General features: G+C 43.2%; 1 protein-coding gene across 1 annotated transcript in view; it reads right to left on the reverse strand.

Annotated features, from left to right (window-relative positions):
- MYO3B (myosin IIIB) overlaps nucleotides 1-18,708 on the reverse strand; it is a 356,539-nt gene that overhangs the window by 91,285 nt on the left and 246,546 nt on the right. Inside the window, exons 27-28 of the mRNA XM_070423427.1 lie at nucleotides 17,628-17,729; nucleotides 14,144-14,228 (exon numbers count right to left, since the gene is read on the reverse strand). Coding sequence (XP_070279528.1) covers nucleotides 14,144-14,228; nucleotides 17,628-17,729 — 187 coding nt within the window. The remainder of the gene's footprint in view (nucleotides 1-14,143; nucleotides 14,229-17,627; nucleotides 17,730-18,708) is intronic.

An 18,708-nucleotide genomic window follows, 5' to 3' on the forward strand; every position in this document is an offset into this window, starting at 1 on the left:
TTCATCCAGAAGGACGTCTAGAATGATGTCTGGAAGGTAGTTCAGCTGTCTGGTCTAATTAGCACATTATGCTTTTATTATTATAGATTTTTCATGCTGTAAGTGGGTAAATGAAATTCCAGGGACAGGAAGGTGATGTGATTTTTCAAAGAAAGTCAGAGGGAAAGAGAGAGGTCTAACACCTGCATTATACAATGCTCTTGTCACCCCCAAAAGAAAATATTTAACCCAGTTTTCCTCCTTTAATTCTGAAAGTAGTACTGAGGTGCATGATGAACATGGCACCAAATGATGAGGCCCAAAGACAGGAGAGGTGGAGGGCAGGAAGGGAGGGAGGAACATTTTAGGGAATTTTTAAAAATGCAGTAAAAAAGTGCAAACAGGATTGCCGGTAGTGACTGATCAGCTCCGTCACAGTGGAGAAGCTCTAGGACAGACACCAACCAGTGCAATGCTGATGTGGACAGACGTTCAGGTGTGGCTGGAGAGCGTCAGGATCCAAAGAGAGAATTGCTAATGAAGTGCCCTGTCTAAAGGGAGGAAGTAGCACTAACTTATTTTTTAACTTTTTGTTTTTACTTAATTTCATATTTGTAGAAAAGAAGCAAGAATAGTATGGGGGGTTCTGTATATTCTTCAACAGATTCTCCAAATATTAGCAATGTTCACAGTTACCTTACCTCCTCTCCTCTCTCTCTCTCTTTACACACACACACACACACACACAATTTTTTTCTGAACCATTATTTTTTGTTAATCCTCACCTGAGGATATTTTTCCATTAATTTTGAGAAATAGAGGAAAGGAGGGAGTGAGTAAGGAAGAGAGAGAGAGACATGGATGTGAGATAGAAACATCAATCATTTACCTCTCACACACACCGGGGATGGAACCCACAACCTAGGTATGTGCCCTGACCAGGAATCAAACTCGCAATCTTTTTGTGCACAGGATGACGCTCCAACCAACTGAGCCACCCGGCCAGGGCTTTCTGAACCATCTGATTGTCAGTTGTACCTTATACTCCTTTATACCTAAATATTTCCATGTGTATTTCTTAAAAGCAAGGGCATTCTCTTATCTATATACATAAAAGCCTGAGCGACCAGCCAACCGGCCAACCGGCCGGTAGCTATGATGCACAATGACCACCAGGGGGCAGAGGCTCAACCCAGGAGCTGCCTAGTGACAGCAACTTTGCAAAGTGCCCTCTCACACTCTGATGATTCTTACCTGAGACAATGATGACTTGATAATTTTCTGTTTTCATTATTTCCCCTATATTTATTTCACATTCTATTGCAGTGAAAAGCTTACTCTATTTTTCCTTCCTTTCTTTCTCCCTCCCTCCCTCCTTCCCTTCCTCCTTTCTTTTTCTTTCCTTCTCTCTATCAATGTGGTTTATAAATTCTTATTTTATTCAATATATTGTTTTCTTTCATTATCATTATTTACTCTGATACTCAATTTGTCCTCAATTTGGCACTGGCTTACCTTTAAAGGGGTGGGAGTAACAGACTTCAACATGAGTACTTCAGAAAAAAATGCATAACACTAAGGACTATATCAAGAAAGCTGGATTCCTCGAAGGTAACAATCATTCTCCTTATTACTACTAGTGAGTGCTTTTATGTGTCAGGTGGAATGCCATGCAGTTCGTATTTAACTCATTTAACTTTCAAGATGTGGTGAGGTAGATATTGTGCCATTTCCTTTTCCATTTAAAGATGAGGAAATGAAGGCTCTGAGAAAATAAGTTCATCAAGGCCTGGTTGACTCCAGGACCCCTACTGTCAACCACCAGTCAACCAAAGGATACATGTGGAACCCCTCAGGAAAGAAAAAGGTCTTAGAAAAAAGGCTGAGCAGTTGTTTCTTCAGGTAGCTGGGCATTTTTTTCCAGGACCTGAAGGGTCATCTGAACTTTTCCATTTTTACATGGAGCAGTTGGAAACTGCCTCCAAGTCTGTCATTCCTCTGGGAACCTGCTCGGTGGAAACCATCCACTCCCGCCCGAAATCCAGCGAGGAAAGCACAAAGGAAGCTGGTTTGTGCCCATGTCGGCTGACAGAATCCAGAAAGACATGACTTGGCCAAGTTACCCAGGGAAGCATTCCCAAGGGTCAAGACAAGTAAAAGCCACATTCAGGAAGGAGAGGAGGAGAAAACGAAGGGAACAGTAGAGCAGGGATGGTTTAGAAATTCAGTACCTACTTGATTCTATAGCTCCTGGGTGGACAAGAGCGGAGGCTTTACCCGCCCTGCAGGCTAACATACGAGGTCCTTCTTTCTGCAACAACACCACTGCTTCCCCCACCACACCATCACTGTTAATAGCAGATTTTAGGTTTTATGAGAATGAGCTTAGTTAGGTGAAGGAAGTAAGTGGCATGCTACTGAAACCAAGGCAAACAAGTGCCCTGCCTGAGAGGGGAAAGCACAGTTGGATCTGAGAATCACATCGCTACCCTCCCAGGAGGAGCAAACTAAAAATAAAAGACAACAAGGTGCTTCCTGCCAGCCAGTAAATCCAATAAGCAAAGAAGATGCCTCAACCTGGCGCTGGGTAGTTAACAGTCGGCCTGACTCTCTCCACCCGAGCCGGCCATGTGGTTCTCAGAGCGAACAGCTGCCAAGCAGAGCCCCTCAGATTAACCCATAGGTGGTGTTGAACCACTTCCCATTAAGATATTTGCAAAGCAAACAAAAATGATAGCCCCACTCTGAGTGCTGGGAGCCGGCCAGGAGCGCTGGCTGTTCTTGTTGACACAAAGAGCTCTCCAGGGAGGGTCTAAGCCAGAGCACGGAAGGCCACTCCTGCCTGCGTCTCCAGACTGTGTTGATCTTAGGCCATTAGAATCCTGGTATCGGGGACTGTTTATTATCTAATTTCCCAATCACAGCAGTTGCTAGAGCTCTGTTTCACCAGAGCTCTCTATTCCTCTCTGTTCCCCCGACCTGACCTACACCATTCAGATGAAAAGAAAAACTCCAACACTCCTCGTGTTTTGTCTACTCATCCAGGAGGCGAGTCTGAGAAGTTACTGAGATGCACACAGAGTGTGGCATTACTACTGTCAACAGTTTCTGTGGGGAAGGCTTGCTCAGGTTCCTTCTTAATTTAAAGCGACTGGAGCAATGCTAACGGGGAAATATGCTGGCATATCTGTGCCCCACAGGTAGGCGCCAACTGCCATTTAATTCACAAAAGACACTTGGAACTGAAACACTATTTTTTCCTTCTAAGCCAGAGAAGAATATGGAATAAAGTTAATAAGGCTGTGGAAATGTACAAAGTTTATCTTTTTTTCAACCTGTAGGATTATACTGTCGGTTTCTTTAAGTGTTCATAATGAAACACTATATAGAATTTACTTTTACATAAATATTGTTTTCAACCTGAGTAAGTTTTTTTCTCATTTATTTATTCATTTTTTTCAAAATAGCCTCAGTATTCAAAGGCATTTTGCTCAAAAATCCCTTCTGATCCTGAATGTAGCAAAAGTTTTCATGAGGATACAACAAAGTAGATATCAGAGGTGTGGTGAATTTTTAGAATTTCTTACACCCACAAGATGGGTCATGTAGAAAGGCAACAAGAGATGGTGAAATGGTTAGAAGAATTTGCCAGATTCTGTCATGACTTGAAATCATCCTTTAAATTCAGAACCAGAACTTTAAGAGATGTAGGTACTGTGTAAGGAGAGAGTGAGTGAGAGAGAGCGCGTGCTAAAGACAGATTGAGGTTTCTTTAGAAAAAGTAGAGGCATCTATAATAATAAAAGGGTAATATGCTAATTAGACCAGACATCTTCTGGACGTCCTTCCTGACGAAGCCAGGGCGGGAGGGAAGCCAGCCCAGGTCCTAGGTGCCTGCAGGCAGCCGGAGGAGGGAAGCCCAGGTGCTGGAGAGGGAAGCCGGTGCTGGCAGCTGGGGGAAGGAAGGCCTACTCTTGCACGAATTTTCATGCATTGGGCCTCTAGTTTTTATATAAAAGAAGAAAGCCACTTGACATTTAAAGTACAAGTTAGAAAGCAAGTTTCTAGATTCTTGAATACATCATTGAGTATTTAGATGATGTTTATCCAAATAAAATTAAAAGTTGTTGGACCCAAATTCTCTGTAAATGTGCAAATTTTCCAGAGAAAAAGTGAATCCAACACTGCAGGTCAACTCTGCAGAGCTCATGCTGTCATTTGCTGATGCAAATCTGCTTAGGGATCGATTAACAAAAGCACAAACATTCATGTCCACAGGTGGGGTGGCATCGTAACTTCAGCTATGTATCAGTTATGTTGGACATACCAGAAATTAGTTATCAACCAAACTGTCCAAATTGTTTTTGGAGATGCTCCATCTTTGTCTGAGGCACCAGGCTAAAAATCACTGTCTTAAAGTACGGATCTCACATAGGTTGGGGTGGTCAGAGAACCCAAGTCAAACATGCATTTCAACATCATTTCTGATTAAGTTCACTACATGCTGGTTCCTAGCAACCAACCATTAAATTAAGATATTAACCACAGACGGCTACCGGTCAATAACTGAGCTTCTAAAACAAAACCACATAATTAATTAAGCATCTTCCCAAAGTTGGGGTTTATTTAAGAGTTAAGAATGTAGATCCATTACAGAAAAGTGATACCATGTAAATAACATCTCCTTTTACTTATTTTGTTAGCACTGCTGGCTTTTTGAGAAAGCTGGCTTCCTACTTTATGAAAGAATCAATTATGTTCAGGTCAAACTCAAGATAAATAGGAAGTATTTCTTGAGGACAAAGTAATTAAATTTAGCTTTAGACCAAACAAAAATAAAAATTTCTGGAGCACATATTCATTCATCAATTACTTTTATTTTATGCCTATTGTGGCCACAGATTCTAGATTTGGTGAGTCATACAGAAATGAGTGACAGTTTCAGCCCTGAAATTTATTATCTCATGTAGCATACAGTAATAACAGCTAACATTTTGTGCACTTACTACATGCTAGGTAGTCTTCTAAAAATTTTCTATGGTTTATTCTCACAATGGACATATGAGGTAGGTACCATTATTGGAAATATGCTTAACTTGCCCAAAGTCATGGAGCTAATTGGATATAGATCTGGGCCTAGAAGAGAAACCATCTGGCTCCAGAGTCTGCAGCCTAACCTGCTCCTCTACCTGCATGGCCCCTGCACACAACGGGCAGGAATCAACTCAGATGCTGGTGTGGCCGGGCCATGAGTAGGCCAGTGACTTGGTATAAATGGAAAACAGCTTCTACTCAGTTCTAGCAGATTGCTGTTAATTATTCTAATTTTTCAAGAGCCATCAGATATCTGAATTATTATATGAACTCTTTCTATTTTTATATGTTAGAAATGAATTAAGAATATCAAAAACATTGTGCAAGCCAAACGAAATATATCTGTAGACTATATCCTACCCAACGACTGTAGGTGTGCATCTTTTGGCTTATACTATATGGTCCAAAACATTTTGTGCTGCTTTTAAGGCCTCTCATATCCTGGCTCTCAACTGCCTTATTCCCTGCCTCACACCACTGCCACACCTGACCCTCGGGCTTCATCCCACTGGACACCCCATCCTCTCCAGAGACCCCCAAAGACCCCCAGCATATCAGCATATCCTGCCTTTGGGCTGTGTCCCAGACTATTTCTCCCACCTGGGATGCTCTTCTCCTGGCTCTAGCCTGCTTCAAGGCCCTGTAGGACAGTGATGGCAAACCTATGACACTCATTTTTTTGGTTGGTTTTTCTTTGTTAAATGGCATTTAAATATATAAAAAAATATCAAAAATATAAATCTTTGTTTTACTATGGTTGAAAATATCAAAAAATTTCTATATGTGACACAGCACCAGAGTTAAGTTAGGGTTTTTCAAAATGCTGACACGCCGAGCTCAAAAGGTTCGCCATCACTGCTGTAGGAGGTACCATATGGGTGAGACCTTGATGGATGTGTAAACTATCAACAGGTAAAGAAAGAACTGGCAAGAGTATTCCATTCAGAAGGAACAGCATGAACAGATATACAGAAATAGGGAAACAAAAGACATGTTGAAAACCACCAAACAGTTCCAGATATTTTTTAAGAGGCCTCAGTCCTTGGAATCTGGTCCTATAAAGAGAACACTGATTGCTGACATTCTTGACATCCACAATCCTTCTAAAAGGGTCCTTTGCATAAGGATCACTGATGATTTAAGGTTTGTTGAAATAGTTCAGATAAATATTTATGTACAGCCATAAGCAAATCCACAAGGAAAAATATAACTCAAAACAGATTTTTCCTTGAAGCTCCTTTCAGCTGGTGATAAAATTTCCGGCTTCAAAAAGGTTTTGAAAGTAAATGTGACCAATTAATATTTTTAAAGTCTAGAAACTCTGAGAAGGCCCTAACAATCAAGTAAGCTCTGAAAGTTGTCATTTGAGGGTGTGCCAGTGGATTCCTGGCCATATTGGCAAGGGTGAGTCTTGGGCTCAAAGTCAACCTCAGATTTCTCCCTGAGATAAGAGCCAGGAACATGGGAAAATAAAAATTGGCTCTCAAGTTAAAAGTAGATAGGGAGCATTGTTTAAAATGTCTACAGTGCTGGATTCTTCAATGTCTATTTTAGTCTACAACTCCAGAGCTAAGTCAGAGGGGTCTTGACTCTTCAGAACAGGTTAGCTTTACAGAAACCATTAACGATTAGAAATTCTACTATTATCGCCACTACTTCTATTACTACAACCAACAACAACTTACCGTCATCCGTTATTGAGCATTTATTATGTATCTAGAACTGTGCTAGTTCCTTTGCATAGATGATCTCAAAGCCTCACAATTATTTCCCTTTTGCAGCATAGGATACTAAAGTTCAGAAAGGTAAAAGAACTTGCCAAAGGCTCCTAGTTTGTAAGTAGTTGAACAAGAGTTAAACCCAGGTCTGTCACCAAAGCCCATCTGCTTTCCACCTGAAGGAGATAACACATAGATCAGCACTTTATAAAAAAAGGCCACCATCCCTACCGAGGCTCCCACACCTACTGCCTTCTTCCCTCCGGCTCCATGCAGGTCCTTTGTGCTTTAGGGCACAAACTTGGCCACAGGGTAGGACATTTGTTGGAGGGCTCTAGCTTCCTGGGGGAGTGAAAGTGGGAGGAAAATTTAGCCTGGGAATGGAAGGCCGGGAGAGGAAACATCCTCCTGATATGATATGAAAGAAAAGTTTTGTTTAATCTTCTCAGCACTGCCACATATTTCTGCAATGACCCCCCAGGCAGAGTATTTGTCAAGATTTGTGGCAATCTGTACTTCACAGCCCACATGAAAATCTGGCCCACAGTTGGCCCCGATGGGGAGGCTGTTCCTCTGGCTCATCAATTCTGAGGTCAGCCCAATTGGCTCCAAGCCCCAGAGCTGCAAGGATAACACACAGGAGAAATATGTGCTCGTTTTCCCCTCTTGTGAGGTGCCAGCTCCCCTCATGCTGCCTGAGTCACGAAGGTCCCCATCGCTCTGGGTCTGAATTCTCATTGTAGTGGCCCAAAACGAAGCAGCTTCCGTGTGTGTGTGTGTGTGTGTGTGTGTGTGTGTGTGTGAGAGAGAGAGAGAGAGAGAGAGAGAGAGAGAGAGAGAGGCTGCTGGGTGAAAACATCTGCACCAGCATTATCAATCTCCTGTCTCCCTCAAAGGGGCTTCTTTTTACAGGACAACAGGCTAGCTGAGCTAAAGTATGCCAAATAAAAGCCTTGCGAGAGCTCTGCCATATGCAGGCCAAATTAAATTAAGAGGCATAATCCTCCCTATTGTACCTATCAGCATCAAAACGGAGGATTACCATCATGGGAACAAAGCCCCATGACATAAAAGAGTATTTCCATGCTGTCCTTCTCTGTATGGGCTCACACAGGAAGTAGAGCAGGGAAGCGCCACGCCAACCACTGACTTCTTTCACCCTGAGACTTCCTTCTCCCCAGCCAAGTTAACCCCACCCGCCAGGCATAGATGGGAGCACCTTTTCCATGAGGCCTTGGGCTTTCTCCCAGGATTCAGGGCTGGAATTGTCTCCACCAGTCACAGGGAGACAGTTTTATTCCCATCAGGATTATTCTTTAGCTGGTTGTGAGTTAAGGTTTGCTGCAATGAAAATTACAGAGAACATAGAACAGAAAAAGTGCTGGGTTAAGTGTTTGGAGCCTAGAACCTAGAAAGACATTACAATGTACTGGTTAAAAGACTGGGCTCTGGAGTCAGAAGGCCTGTGTTCAAATCCTGACTCTGTCACATTGAGTGACATTGGCAAGTTACTTGTAATCTCTGGATGTCAGAAATCATAAAATGTATACCACTCCCGTAGGTTTGTTAGGTGGATTAAATAGGATAATGCAGGTAAGGAAGTTGTTAAGGAAGAGCAAATATTAGTTGTTATTGTTGGAGACAGAGATTCAGATTCAAACCCCAGGCCGGCCATTTATACTCTCTGTGATACTGGGTGACCCCCAGATTAGCTGATTGGGTGCACAAGTAGATAAATCTGATACCTCCAACCTGGCCCTGAACTCTGGGCCAACATTTGGAAGCTACTTGACTAGAATTCTCCTTGCCCACTTTACTCACCAGTAACTTGGAGTCGGTAACACCAGCCCAAAGGCTGATGTGAGAATTAAGTGAGATAACTGTGGGAAAAGGCCTGACATCACAATAAATATGGGATGAACCTTAATGACGACCTCAGCATGTCCCTGGCATTCTCATTCTCAGCAATATTTCTTGTCATGTCTGGGTCTTCCTTATGAACTCTTCCCTCTGATTTTGCCTTATCTTCCTCTTCCCTTAGTACCTATCTGTTCCCATCTCTTATCCCTTCAGGACTCTTTGTTGGTTGCTTCCCCAACCCATTTATTCTGCCCATTTCCTCATGCAGATGCTGAAAATGCATATGGTCACTTTCCCAGACTCCCTTGCAGCTCCCCTGCAGAGCCACATCTGAAAATTCTGGCCAATGAGATGTGAGGAAAGTATGCTGGGGATTTCTGGGAAAGGTTTCCTTCTTGACAAACAGAGACCCTTCTGAGGAGAGTCCCTTTCCATCCACCTCTTCCTTCCTGCTTTGGACATTGCCATGTGAGGAAGTGATACTTAGCATGACTTCAGCCACTGTGTGACCATAAGTGGGAGCATCACTGACATGCTGAGATAACAGAGCAAAGGGATGAAGAAACCTATGTCCTTGATGACATTCCTGAGTGGCTGATCCAGCACTGAACTTCTTTCTGTCCTCAGACCTCTTGTTCTGAGGAATCCTTTAACGTCTGGGGTGGAGGCTCAGTTACTTGCTGCTGTGAGCATCACCACTGGCATGTCCCACTTATCCTTATTATGCCCATCATGCCCCCACTCCACGACGTCCTTCCTTTCAATCCCTGGGTTGATCCACGGGACACTGAGGAGACCATCAAACACAGAGGGAAAGTGGGGCCTCAGCCCCCGGGGCAGGAAGGTCCTGACACACTATCTGGTGAATTATTCTGGGCCTTTTTGTTGCTGCCACCACCCAAAGATGAAGAAGGAAGCACATTTTTCTCATAAAAATCTGAGTTCTGTGATGGTTGCTAGAGGGGATGGGGGTTGGGGAACTGGGTGAAAAAAGTGAAGAGATTGAGAAGTATAAATTGGTCATTACAAAACAGTCATGGGGATGTATAGTACAGCATAAGGAATATAGTCAATAATATTGTAGTGACTATGTATGGTGCCAGGTGGGTACTGGGAATATCAGGGGGATCACTTTGTAAAGTATGTGATTGTCTAACCACTAACCTGTACATCTGAAACTAATATACAATAATATTGAATGTAAATGGTAATTGAAAAATAAAAATAAAAAGAAGAAAAATATCTGAGTTCTGAAGAGTGGCCTTGGAAGTCAGCTTGATAACCTCATTGCATGCACTGGAAGCAGGAAGAGGGAAGACTCAGTCCTTGCCCTTGAGAAGCTGACCTGCCAGCACACAGTCAACCACAACACTAGGCAAACGTGAAGAGCCGCAGAGAGTAACTAACCAAAGAGTGGTCTGAGGACCCCATCTGCGAACTGTTAGCACTCACAGTATCACAAGGAGCTTGTGCCAGATATAGGCCAATTCATCACCAAGTACCTTGTTTAGTTTAGCTGATTATATGTTTATTGGTAGCAAGACTTTCTTATTGAAGAAATAAGTGAATTGATTTACATTCAGACACATGCTCATTATTTTGTCTTGCACTCTGAGTAGTACTTTTAAAACTTGCTATAAAGGTTCAAGAGTTAAAGAGAATTAAGGTCTTCATGGATAAAAGGGATATGACAATGTATCTTGGAAAAATAGGTAAGAATTGAATAGAAAGGAATGAACAGAGGTAGGTGCACTTGTAGAACAATATAAAGCCTGGCTCCAGGTAGCCATATAGGGTCCAGAGGGTGCATAGAGGGTCATACAGGAGGTGAGCTGAAGGACAAATTGGAGCAAGATAGGGAGAGGCTTGATGTAGCAGACTGAGAAGTCTGGGCCTCTTTTAGTCTAAAATGGGAAGCCATTAAAGTTCTTTGAAAAGTCAGAATATGCTTCAGGACAATTCATTAGGTGTCAGAAATGAAAGCTGGTCTGTAAAGAGGAGCGAACAGAGAGGAAAAAAAAAGAGAGAGAGATAATGGCAGGCCTGGACCAAGGAAGAATGCTAAGAAAATGATTGAGCATGGGGTTAAGTGAGAGGTAGGGATCAAAAATGACTGCAGCTTTGAAGGCCAGGACACAAGAAAGTGTTTGTGCCACTCACAAGAATGGGAAGGTCAGGTGAAGGAGGTGGCTTGCTGGGGGCCTTTCTGTTGAGACTCTGAGATGTAAATCAGGCACACATGGGCAACAGGCATTGGGTGTAAAAATATAACGCTCAGAACAGAGATCTGAGAATCATGCTCACACAGCTCAGAGTGGATACCAGAGTACACCTGTGAAAGAAGATATCATCCAGGTGGAAAGTAAGAAAGAAGAGAGTCAAGGACCTGAGAATTTCCTGCATTTCAATGCTGGGTGGAAGAGAAGGAGGATGGAGACCAAGAACATCTTGGAGGAAGAACCTGAAGACTGCAGTACCGCAGACACCCGTGGGAGAGTGCGGTCCAAGGAAAGCATGGCCCGCGGATGGAATGCTGCAGAGTCTGATGAAGATGAGGCACCAGCAACAGGGAGCTAATCTCCCTAAGGACAGTCTTAGAATGTGGTGAGGGCACAGATCAGATTTTAGGATTAAGGAGGGAGGGGTTGGTGAGGCAACTGGCCTGGATGCTTGTCTGAGGAAGTCTGATAGTAAAAGTAAGAAGGGGGAGGGACAGGGCCAAGAGCAAGCTTTGTTAGAATGGGAGAGGTATAAGCAAAAGGGAAAGAAGCAGCAGACAGACAGATGTGAAAGCAAGGGGTGGGCTAACTGCTGGTGGCAGGGCCCAGAGAGCAGGAACACAACAGAGGGGTTGCCCCGTGTGGGGAAGAGGACCTGTGTTCTTTTGAGATAGGAGTAAAGGAAGAAAAGACAGCTGAATATAAGGAGAGATTCTAAGGTGAAGGGAAGGGAAGTGGAAGTTGCTCACAGAACTGTCCTGATATTCTGAGTAAAGTTAGTCATCTGCCCAGCTGGTGTGGCTCAGTGGTTGAACCAGGAGGTCACAATTTGATTTCCGGTCAGTGCACATGCCTGGGTTGCAGGCCCAATCCCCAGTGTGGGACGTGCAGGAGGCAGCCTATCGATGATTCTCTCTCATCATTGATGTTTCTGTCTCTCTCTCCTTCTCCCTTCCTCTCTGAAATCAATAAAATATATTTAAAAATAATAATAATAAAGTTAGTCATCAGCTGAGGTTGAAGGGAGTCATGCTGGGGCTGGATCCATTTACCAGACTGGTTCACTGACTTGCCCAAGGACAAACAGCTGGAAAATGTTAGCACTAGGACCAAAACCCAAGTCTTCCACCTACCAAGTTCAGTCGTCTTTCTGCTGCAACAGAAATTCTAAATTTTGTTAACCTAATATGAAATGTTAGTCTATAATAGTTCCTCAAGTACCTTTAATAAATGAGCTATTCTTACTATTTAGGAAAGTAGTCTACTTCAACAGTAGTCTAACAGTAATTTGAGACCACTAGAGAAGTACTGAGAATTAAATTTGTCAGATCTCAAAAATATTAATAAGACATTTCAAAAAATTAAAAATTAATTTTAAAAATTACAAATGAAGACCACTTCTTTTTTTCAAGTGAAAAGATGCAAAAAACTTTCTAATGGCCTGCTTCATTCTCCAAATCTGGAGTAAAGTTTTTTTTAAATGTATCTTTATATTTGAGAGTATTACAGATCTTCCCTTTCCCCCCTCTCCCATTGACCCTTTCCACCCCAAACCCCCCACCTCCCCAGGCCGTCATTGCACTATTGTCTGTGTACGTGGGCTATGCATATATGCATACAAGTTCCTTGGTTGATCTCTTCTCACCTACCCACCCCCCCCCCCGCCTTCCCTCTGAGATTCCACAGTCTGTCCCATGCTTCCATGTCTCTGGATCCATTTTGTTTGTCAGTTTATTTTGTTCAATTAGATTCTACATATAAGTGAGATCATGTGATACTTGTCTTTCTCTGACTGGCTTATTTCGCTTAGCATAATACTCTCCAGGTCCCTCCATGCTGTCTCAAAGGGCAAGAGATCCTTCTTTTTAACTGCTGCAAAGTATTCCATGGTGTACCACAACTTTTTTATCCACTCATCTACTGATGGGCACTTAGGCTGTTTCCAAATATTAGCTATTGTAAATAGTATTGTAAATAGCGCTGCTACAAACATAGGGGTGCATATATTTTTTCTGATTGTTGTTTCAGGATTCTTAGGATATATTTTCAGAAATGGGGTCACTGGGTCAAAAAATGTTTTAAATTTAAAAATGGAGTAAACCTTTAATGAGTGTTCCTATAGTCAATTTGGAGGTAAGTAAGAGAGGCAAGCTTTATTCTAGGTGGACCTTCCCTTTGCATGGTTCACTCCCTCCTGCAGTTGCCTCCTCCTCCTGGTGACGTGTGCGATGGGGCCTGGAAACCTGTTCTGAGAGAAGGTAGGCTCTGAAGGCTTCCCTGAAGAACAGGACGCCTGTGAGTTACATGAGTCTCCAGTGCTTGGTGTCAGCCTGGCCTGGCCTTACTTAAAGTGACTACATTCAGCCAGTGTACTGTCCTCTACAGACTGAGCAGCTCAGGTGTACTTTGAAAATAGTGCATTATGGCCCTGGGCAAGCTCTGCTCTACTCGTCTTGAATTATATTTAACTAAAACCCGTGGGTAAACAAGAAATGATACTTCCTTTTTGCTTTAGCTTAAACCCAAGGTTTTTCAAAAATCAGGACTACTGTCATTTTCGCCTAGCCGATTCTTTGTTGTAGGGGGCTATCCGCTGTATTGTAGGATGTGTAACATCTACTTACTGATTCCATTAGCACAACTCCTCCCCCTAAAGTTGTGCAACCAAAAATGTCGTTGGACATGGCCAAAATCCAGGGGACAAAAGAGGGGCAAAATTGTCCCCATTTGAGAACCACTGCTTTAACCTAATGAGGCCAAGTACAGGTTTTACCACGAAGAGAACCTAAATGGCAGCATTGTCTTCAGATTACCCAATAGAACAGCGTTTCTCAACCTGTGGGTCGTGACCCCTTTGAGGGTCGAACGACCCTTTCACAGGGGTCGCCTAAGACCATTGGAAAACACATATATAATTACATATTGTTTTTGTGATTAATCACTATGCTTTAATTATGTTCAATTTGTAACAATGAAAATACATCCTGCATATCAGATATCTACATGACGATTCGTAACAGTAGCAAAATTACAGTTATGAAGTAGCAACGAAAATAATTTTATGGTTGGGGGTTACCACAACATGAGGAACTGTATTAAAGGGTCATGGCATTAGGAAGGTTGAGAACCACTGCTATAGAATAAAGACTTTGCTCACACAGTAATGACCTCTACCATGGGAGAATCTGATAGGAAATACTTTTGGTTCCACTCTCTCCAACTCTCCACAAGCCACTGAATTTGAGACTGAAAAATCTTACAGATAAGACTCACCGATTTTTCTCAGTGGCTGGACCAGAGTTGCTTGATGTCTCTGCATGGCCATTGGGAGATTCAGCTTGTGGACTGCTTTTACGGTCTACAAAGCCCCTCAGAACTGAGAGAAAACACACAAACACTTAGACACCTGAGCATAGGTTCAGAAATAGCAGCATTAGATACAGTGCCGTCTCCGCTCTGCAGCACCTCTCTCCTTGCCCTCATGCTGCTCCCTGACTTTCTGCAGCCTCGTTGAGGACATATCATCAAAACTGACCTGTTCTGTCATGGCAGATAAAATAACTCATGCTAACAGGAAAACAAGTTGCCTCCGCCTGGCAGTGGTGGACAGAAATTAGAGGCCCCGGGTGAGGTAGAGGGCAGTAGCGGCAGCATGCGGTTGATGGAACAGCCCTGCACTGAATAGAGTTAGTAGACCTGGCCAGGCTGGGCAGGGCTGCCTGCTGAGGAGCATAGCAGGTCAAGGACCAGGGAGGTTCCCCCCCCCTGGAGATTCTAACACATTGTTTGACCCAAGCTTACTTGAAATACTGTGATAAGCAACATAAAAGGAAGAACTGACATAAAAAGAAAAAAGAGAAGTCCACATCTGGGACACAAATACCTTTGTTTCCTTATTAAGAAGGAAAATTGACACAAATAATTTTTAAAAAATGGATTCCAGAGAGAGGAAGAGAGAGAGAGAGAGAGAGAGAGAGAGAGAGACATTGATTGGTTGCCTCCTGCATGCATCCCAACCACGGATCGAACCCTTAACCTGGGTATGTGTCCTGACCGGGAATTGAACCTGCCACCTTTTGGTGTACAGGATGATGCTCAACCAACTAAGCCACACTGGCCAGGCCAAGCCAAATAATTTTTAACCTTGTTTTCTGGTCCATTTCAGCAGCACCAAGACCCACCACTCACTAATCAAAGCCCAAATGGTACCATCTGTGTGGAAGCCAGTATTGCTTTTGTGTGCACATATTTTGAGATCCTTAGTATAAAAAGGAGCAATAGCAGTTTAATAGCAATTCAGAGAGGAAAAGGCATAAGCAAAGCCAGGAGATGCCACCAAGCCCATTTTGATTTGGGACTGTCCTTAGGAAGGTGCCATGGCCACCACCAGAAAGAGAAGAGGCATCAACACCTGCACTTGGAATTTAGCAAATGCTCCGGTTACTTTGCCTGGGTTTCTGATAAAAATGCACAGAATTTCTGTTCATGTGATTGAAGGGAAAACTTATTCCATGTTGCTTACTCATTTACACTTCAGTCATCAAAATATTGATTTTTAAGAGTCATTTGAAGTCTAAAAAAAAGCCAAACAGAAACTTAGCGAGTACTCTTAGTAAAGCTTAGATGAAGTCTGTTCCTCCATCCCCCAGCTTTGCTGGAGGAGCAGGGAGAAGGATTTGGGTCAGAGTAAAGAGGTAAACTTAAATAAAAAGGAAGTCATCATTATGTTGCACACCTGAAATTTAATATAATGCTACATGTCAATTATACTTCCATTTTTTTTAAAAAGGGTCAAAATAAATAAGTAAAAAATAAGGAGGTTATCAAACTTGTCAAATACTTGAAGTATGTCCTGGTGACAGTTGGAATTGCCTGGTATCTCTCTGGCAGATTGTTAAACAAAGAGATTGGGGAAATGGAGATGTGGGGAAAAAACAGAAAAGTCAAATCAGGTGATTCATTCTAAGTGAATAGATCGAGTTAAAGGAATTAGACCAGTGACATGGCTGAAACAATTAAATGATGAACTTAAATTGCAGAAATGTTCATAAAAACTAGACTTGAGGTGTGCACAGGAGTGACAACAGAGGCCTCTGCGCACACAGGCCTCGCCTGCCTTCAGGGAAGTGTGCCTCCGGGTCCTGGTTTAATGAAATGCAGCAATACCGGAAGGGAGTGCTCTGAGGCGGTGAACACTTCCAAAGTGAGACCGAGCTCTACAAGCCATTCATTTTCCCAGGAAAACTGAGCCAGTTCTTTACTGGACTATTTTGCAATCAGATGAAAAAGCATTTGACTAAAAGCATTTGACTATCAGGAGTGGAAGAAAAAGAAAGAAAACAACATAGCAGGTGTTGCAAGCTCCAATGCCTTTGGGGCCACCCAGGTAACATAAATGTGTGTGGTGTCAGGTAAAAGGGTGGGCGTGGTGGGGTTTGTGGTGAACCAAGGATGTATGCCCCATCTAAAAACATTCAGGTTCAAAGTTTAAAAAGACACACACACCAAAAAACACGATGTCTGGCCAAACAAAACACATCTGCGAGTTGATTACAATAGGAGGACCTTTTATTTGTGGCTTCTGCCAGGGAGAAAGGGTTTAGAAGGTAGGTCAGTGACAGCTAGCCATGCTTTTTTTGAAAGTGGAAAATATCTCATTGTCTCCACCTCCAGGTCTCCTCAAGTTCAAGAAACACTGCTGCTCCCTGGGTCCCCCTTCTCGTTTTCTCCCACTCCCTAACCTCCTTGTCCCCTGGGAAAGCCCCAGTTCTGTATTTCCTTAAAACATTGGCTCGGTAACAGATTACAAAGCAGCTGGAAGGACCCAGAGCCTCTTTGCTGGGACTGGCAGATAAACAGTAGTTCCTGCAAACTCAACTGTAAAATCCAGCCAGGGCAACTCATCCTCACTTTTTATAAAATACCAGCATTGGCATTAAAGGTCATATTTAAGAAATCAGCCATTTCTTTTTTTTTTTAATTTTCCACCCGAGGATATTTTTCCACTGATTTTTAGAGGGAGGGAAAGAGAGAGGGAAAGACAGAGAGAAATGTCGATGTGAAAGAAACACATCAATTAGTTGCCTTCTGCACATGCCCTACGAGAGCCCAGGCTGGGGAGGAGCCTGCAATCAAGGCACATGCCCTTGACTGGGATCGAACCCAGGACCCTTTGTTCTGCAGGCCAATGCTCTATCCACTGAGAAAAACTGGCTAGGGCTTATAGCTACTTCTTCAAGCAGAAGTCCAGGGATCTTCACACTGTCAAAAGGGGAGATTCCTTTCAACATGTTTGAACACTACTGATTTAGTCCAATTCTCTCACTTTACAATTATGTTAATTAAGGGAGGGCTTAGACCAGATACCCAAGTTTTTATTTCTTATCCACAGTCCTTCCTCCCCCATGAATGCTCTCAATTAGTTTGAAGTCTATGTACACTGTCAGGATCATGGAAAGATCTGGCTAAAAAGCTGAATTTCCACAAATCTTAAGGTAAATCAGATAGAAGCATGTGTGCTCTGAGAGGACAGGTTGAAGGGAGGCAGGCGGTAGCTTATCTCTGTCTACACTCTCCGATTCTGTGAAATCACCATTCAGGGTCCTTGCAAGGCTGCCTCTAAATTTAATCAGCTGTTCTCTATAGAAAAGAAAAAAGAGTGGCAGACAGAAGGTCCATATCAGGGTATCATTTCCAGTTCTGGAACCTTCTCTGGAATGTCCCACAGGACACCCATCCCAAGTTCTAATGGCCTCACCTTTGTGGTCACCAGGCTTACTACAGTCTTGAACCTGGGTACTTCCCCTGATGGCCTCTGTGACAACAAGGTGTGGATCACTGCTTTGTTTCAAAGGGCGCCCTGTGGAATGAAACAAAAGAGAAACTTCTCAACATTATGCTCCCACACCTAGATGAAATACCAAACTGGGTGATACAACTTGGCTAGGGAAACCCACATTTGTCCTGTGGTTTGAGGCTCTAGAATGATGAATCTCAACAGATTTGGTGCTTATTTTTAAGATTTAACACAGCGTGGTGGTTGGAAAGGGCATAATGGAAGGGAACAAGAGAATTAATCATGTCCTGGCTGGGCTCCCTCCTAGTTTGGTGATGTTGAGTAATTCGGGAACCTCTCTGTCTCATTGACCACATTAGTCAAACAGGGAGCTGCATGACACACAGAGGTCATGAGTGCACCAGGCCAGGGCTCCTGGTTTGACAACTGGATGGCTTTCCTATTGCCTTTTCTGTTGCCACCACAAGGGGACCGGGGAAGTAAAAATAGGAGCGAGGTCTCCTTCTCTCCACACCTATGCCTCTCAGGCATGCTTTTCCCTTGCTTCTCACTTGCAGCCCTGCTCACAGATGAGTATGGATTGACAACCAGTTATGCTGTCACAGGAAGGACAGGCCACACACTATTCTCAGTTGAGGAATATCACAATTGCAGCCTTTCATCCTCTAATCAGCTTAGTTCACAGTGATAAACACCTAAATATTTCTCTACCAAAACAGCTGATGGCTTGAGTAGAAAAATACCAAAGGGTTTATCCCAGCTATTCTTCCATTCTCCATGACCTTCAGACTGCCTTGGGTATCTGAAGAGGGCACTTTGCAACAGAGTCCCTTGTCTTTAGAAGAAACCATACTGGCAGCAGGGCCCCTCCTTACCACATAGGAGGTATTCTTCAGGCTCTGCCCCGAGGCAGTCAATTCGTACTCTGTCCCATCTCTTTTCTCCCTGATCTGAGACCTAGAGCTTGCTCTCTCTCCTCCTGTACCTTCCTTCTTCCTTTGGCTATTTCCAATTCTGCCTGTATTACTTCTAGAGATACCGT

This window comes from Myotis yumanensis, unplaced genomic scaffold (genome assembly GCF_028538775.1).
Source record: "Myotis yumanensis isolate MYYU_CA2020_CCGP unplaced genomic scaffold, mMyoYum1.0.hap1 SCAF_8, whole genome shotgun sequence".
Lineage (NCBI taxonomy): Eukaryota > Metazoa > Chordata > Mammalia > Chiroptera > Vespertilionidae > Myotis > Myotis yumanensis.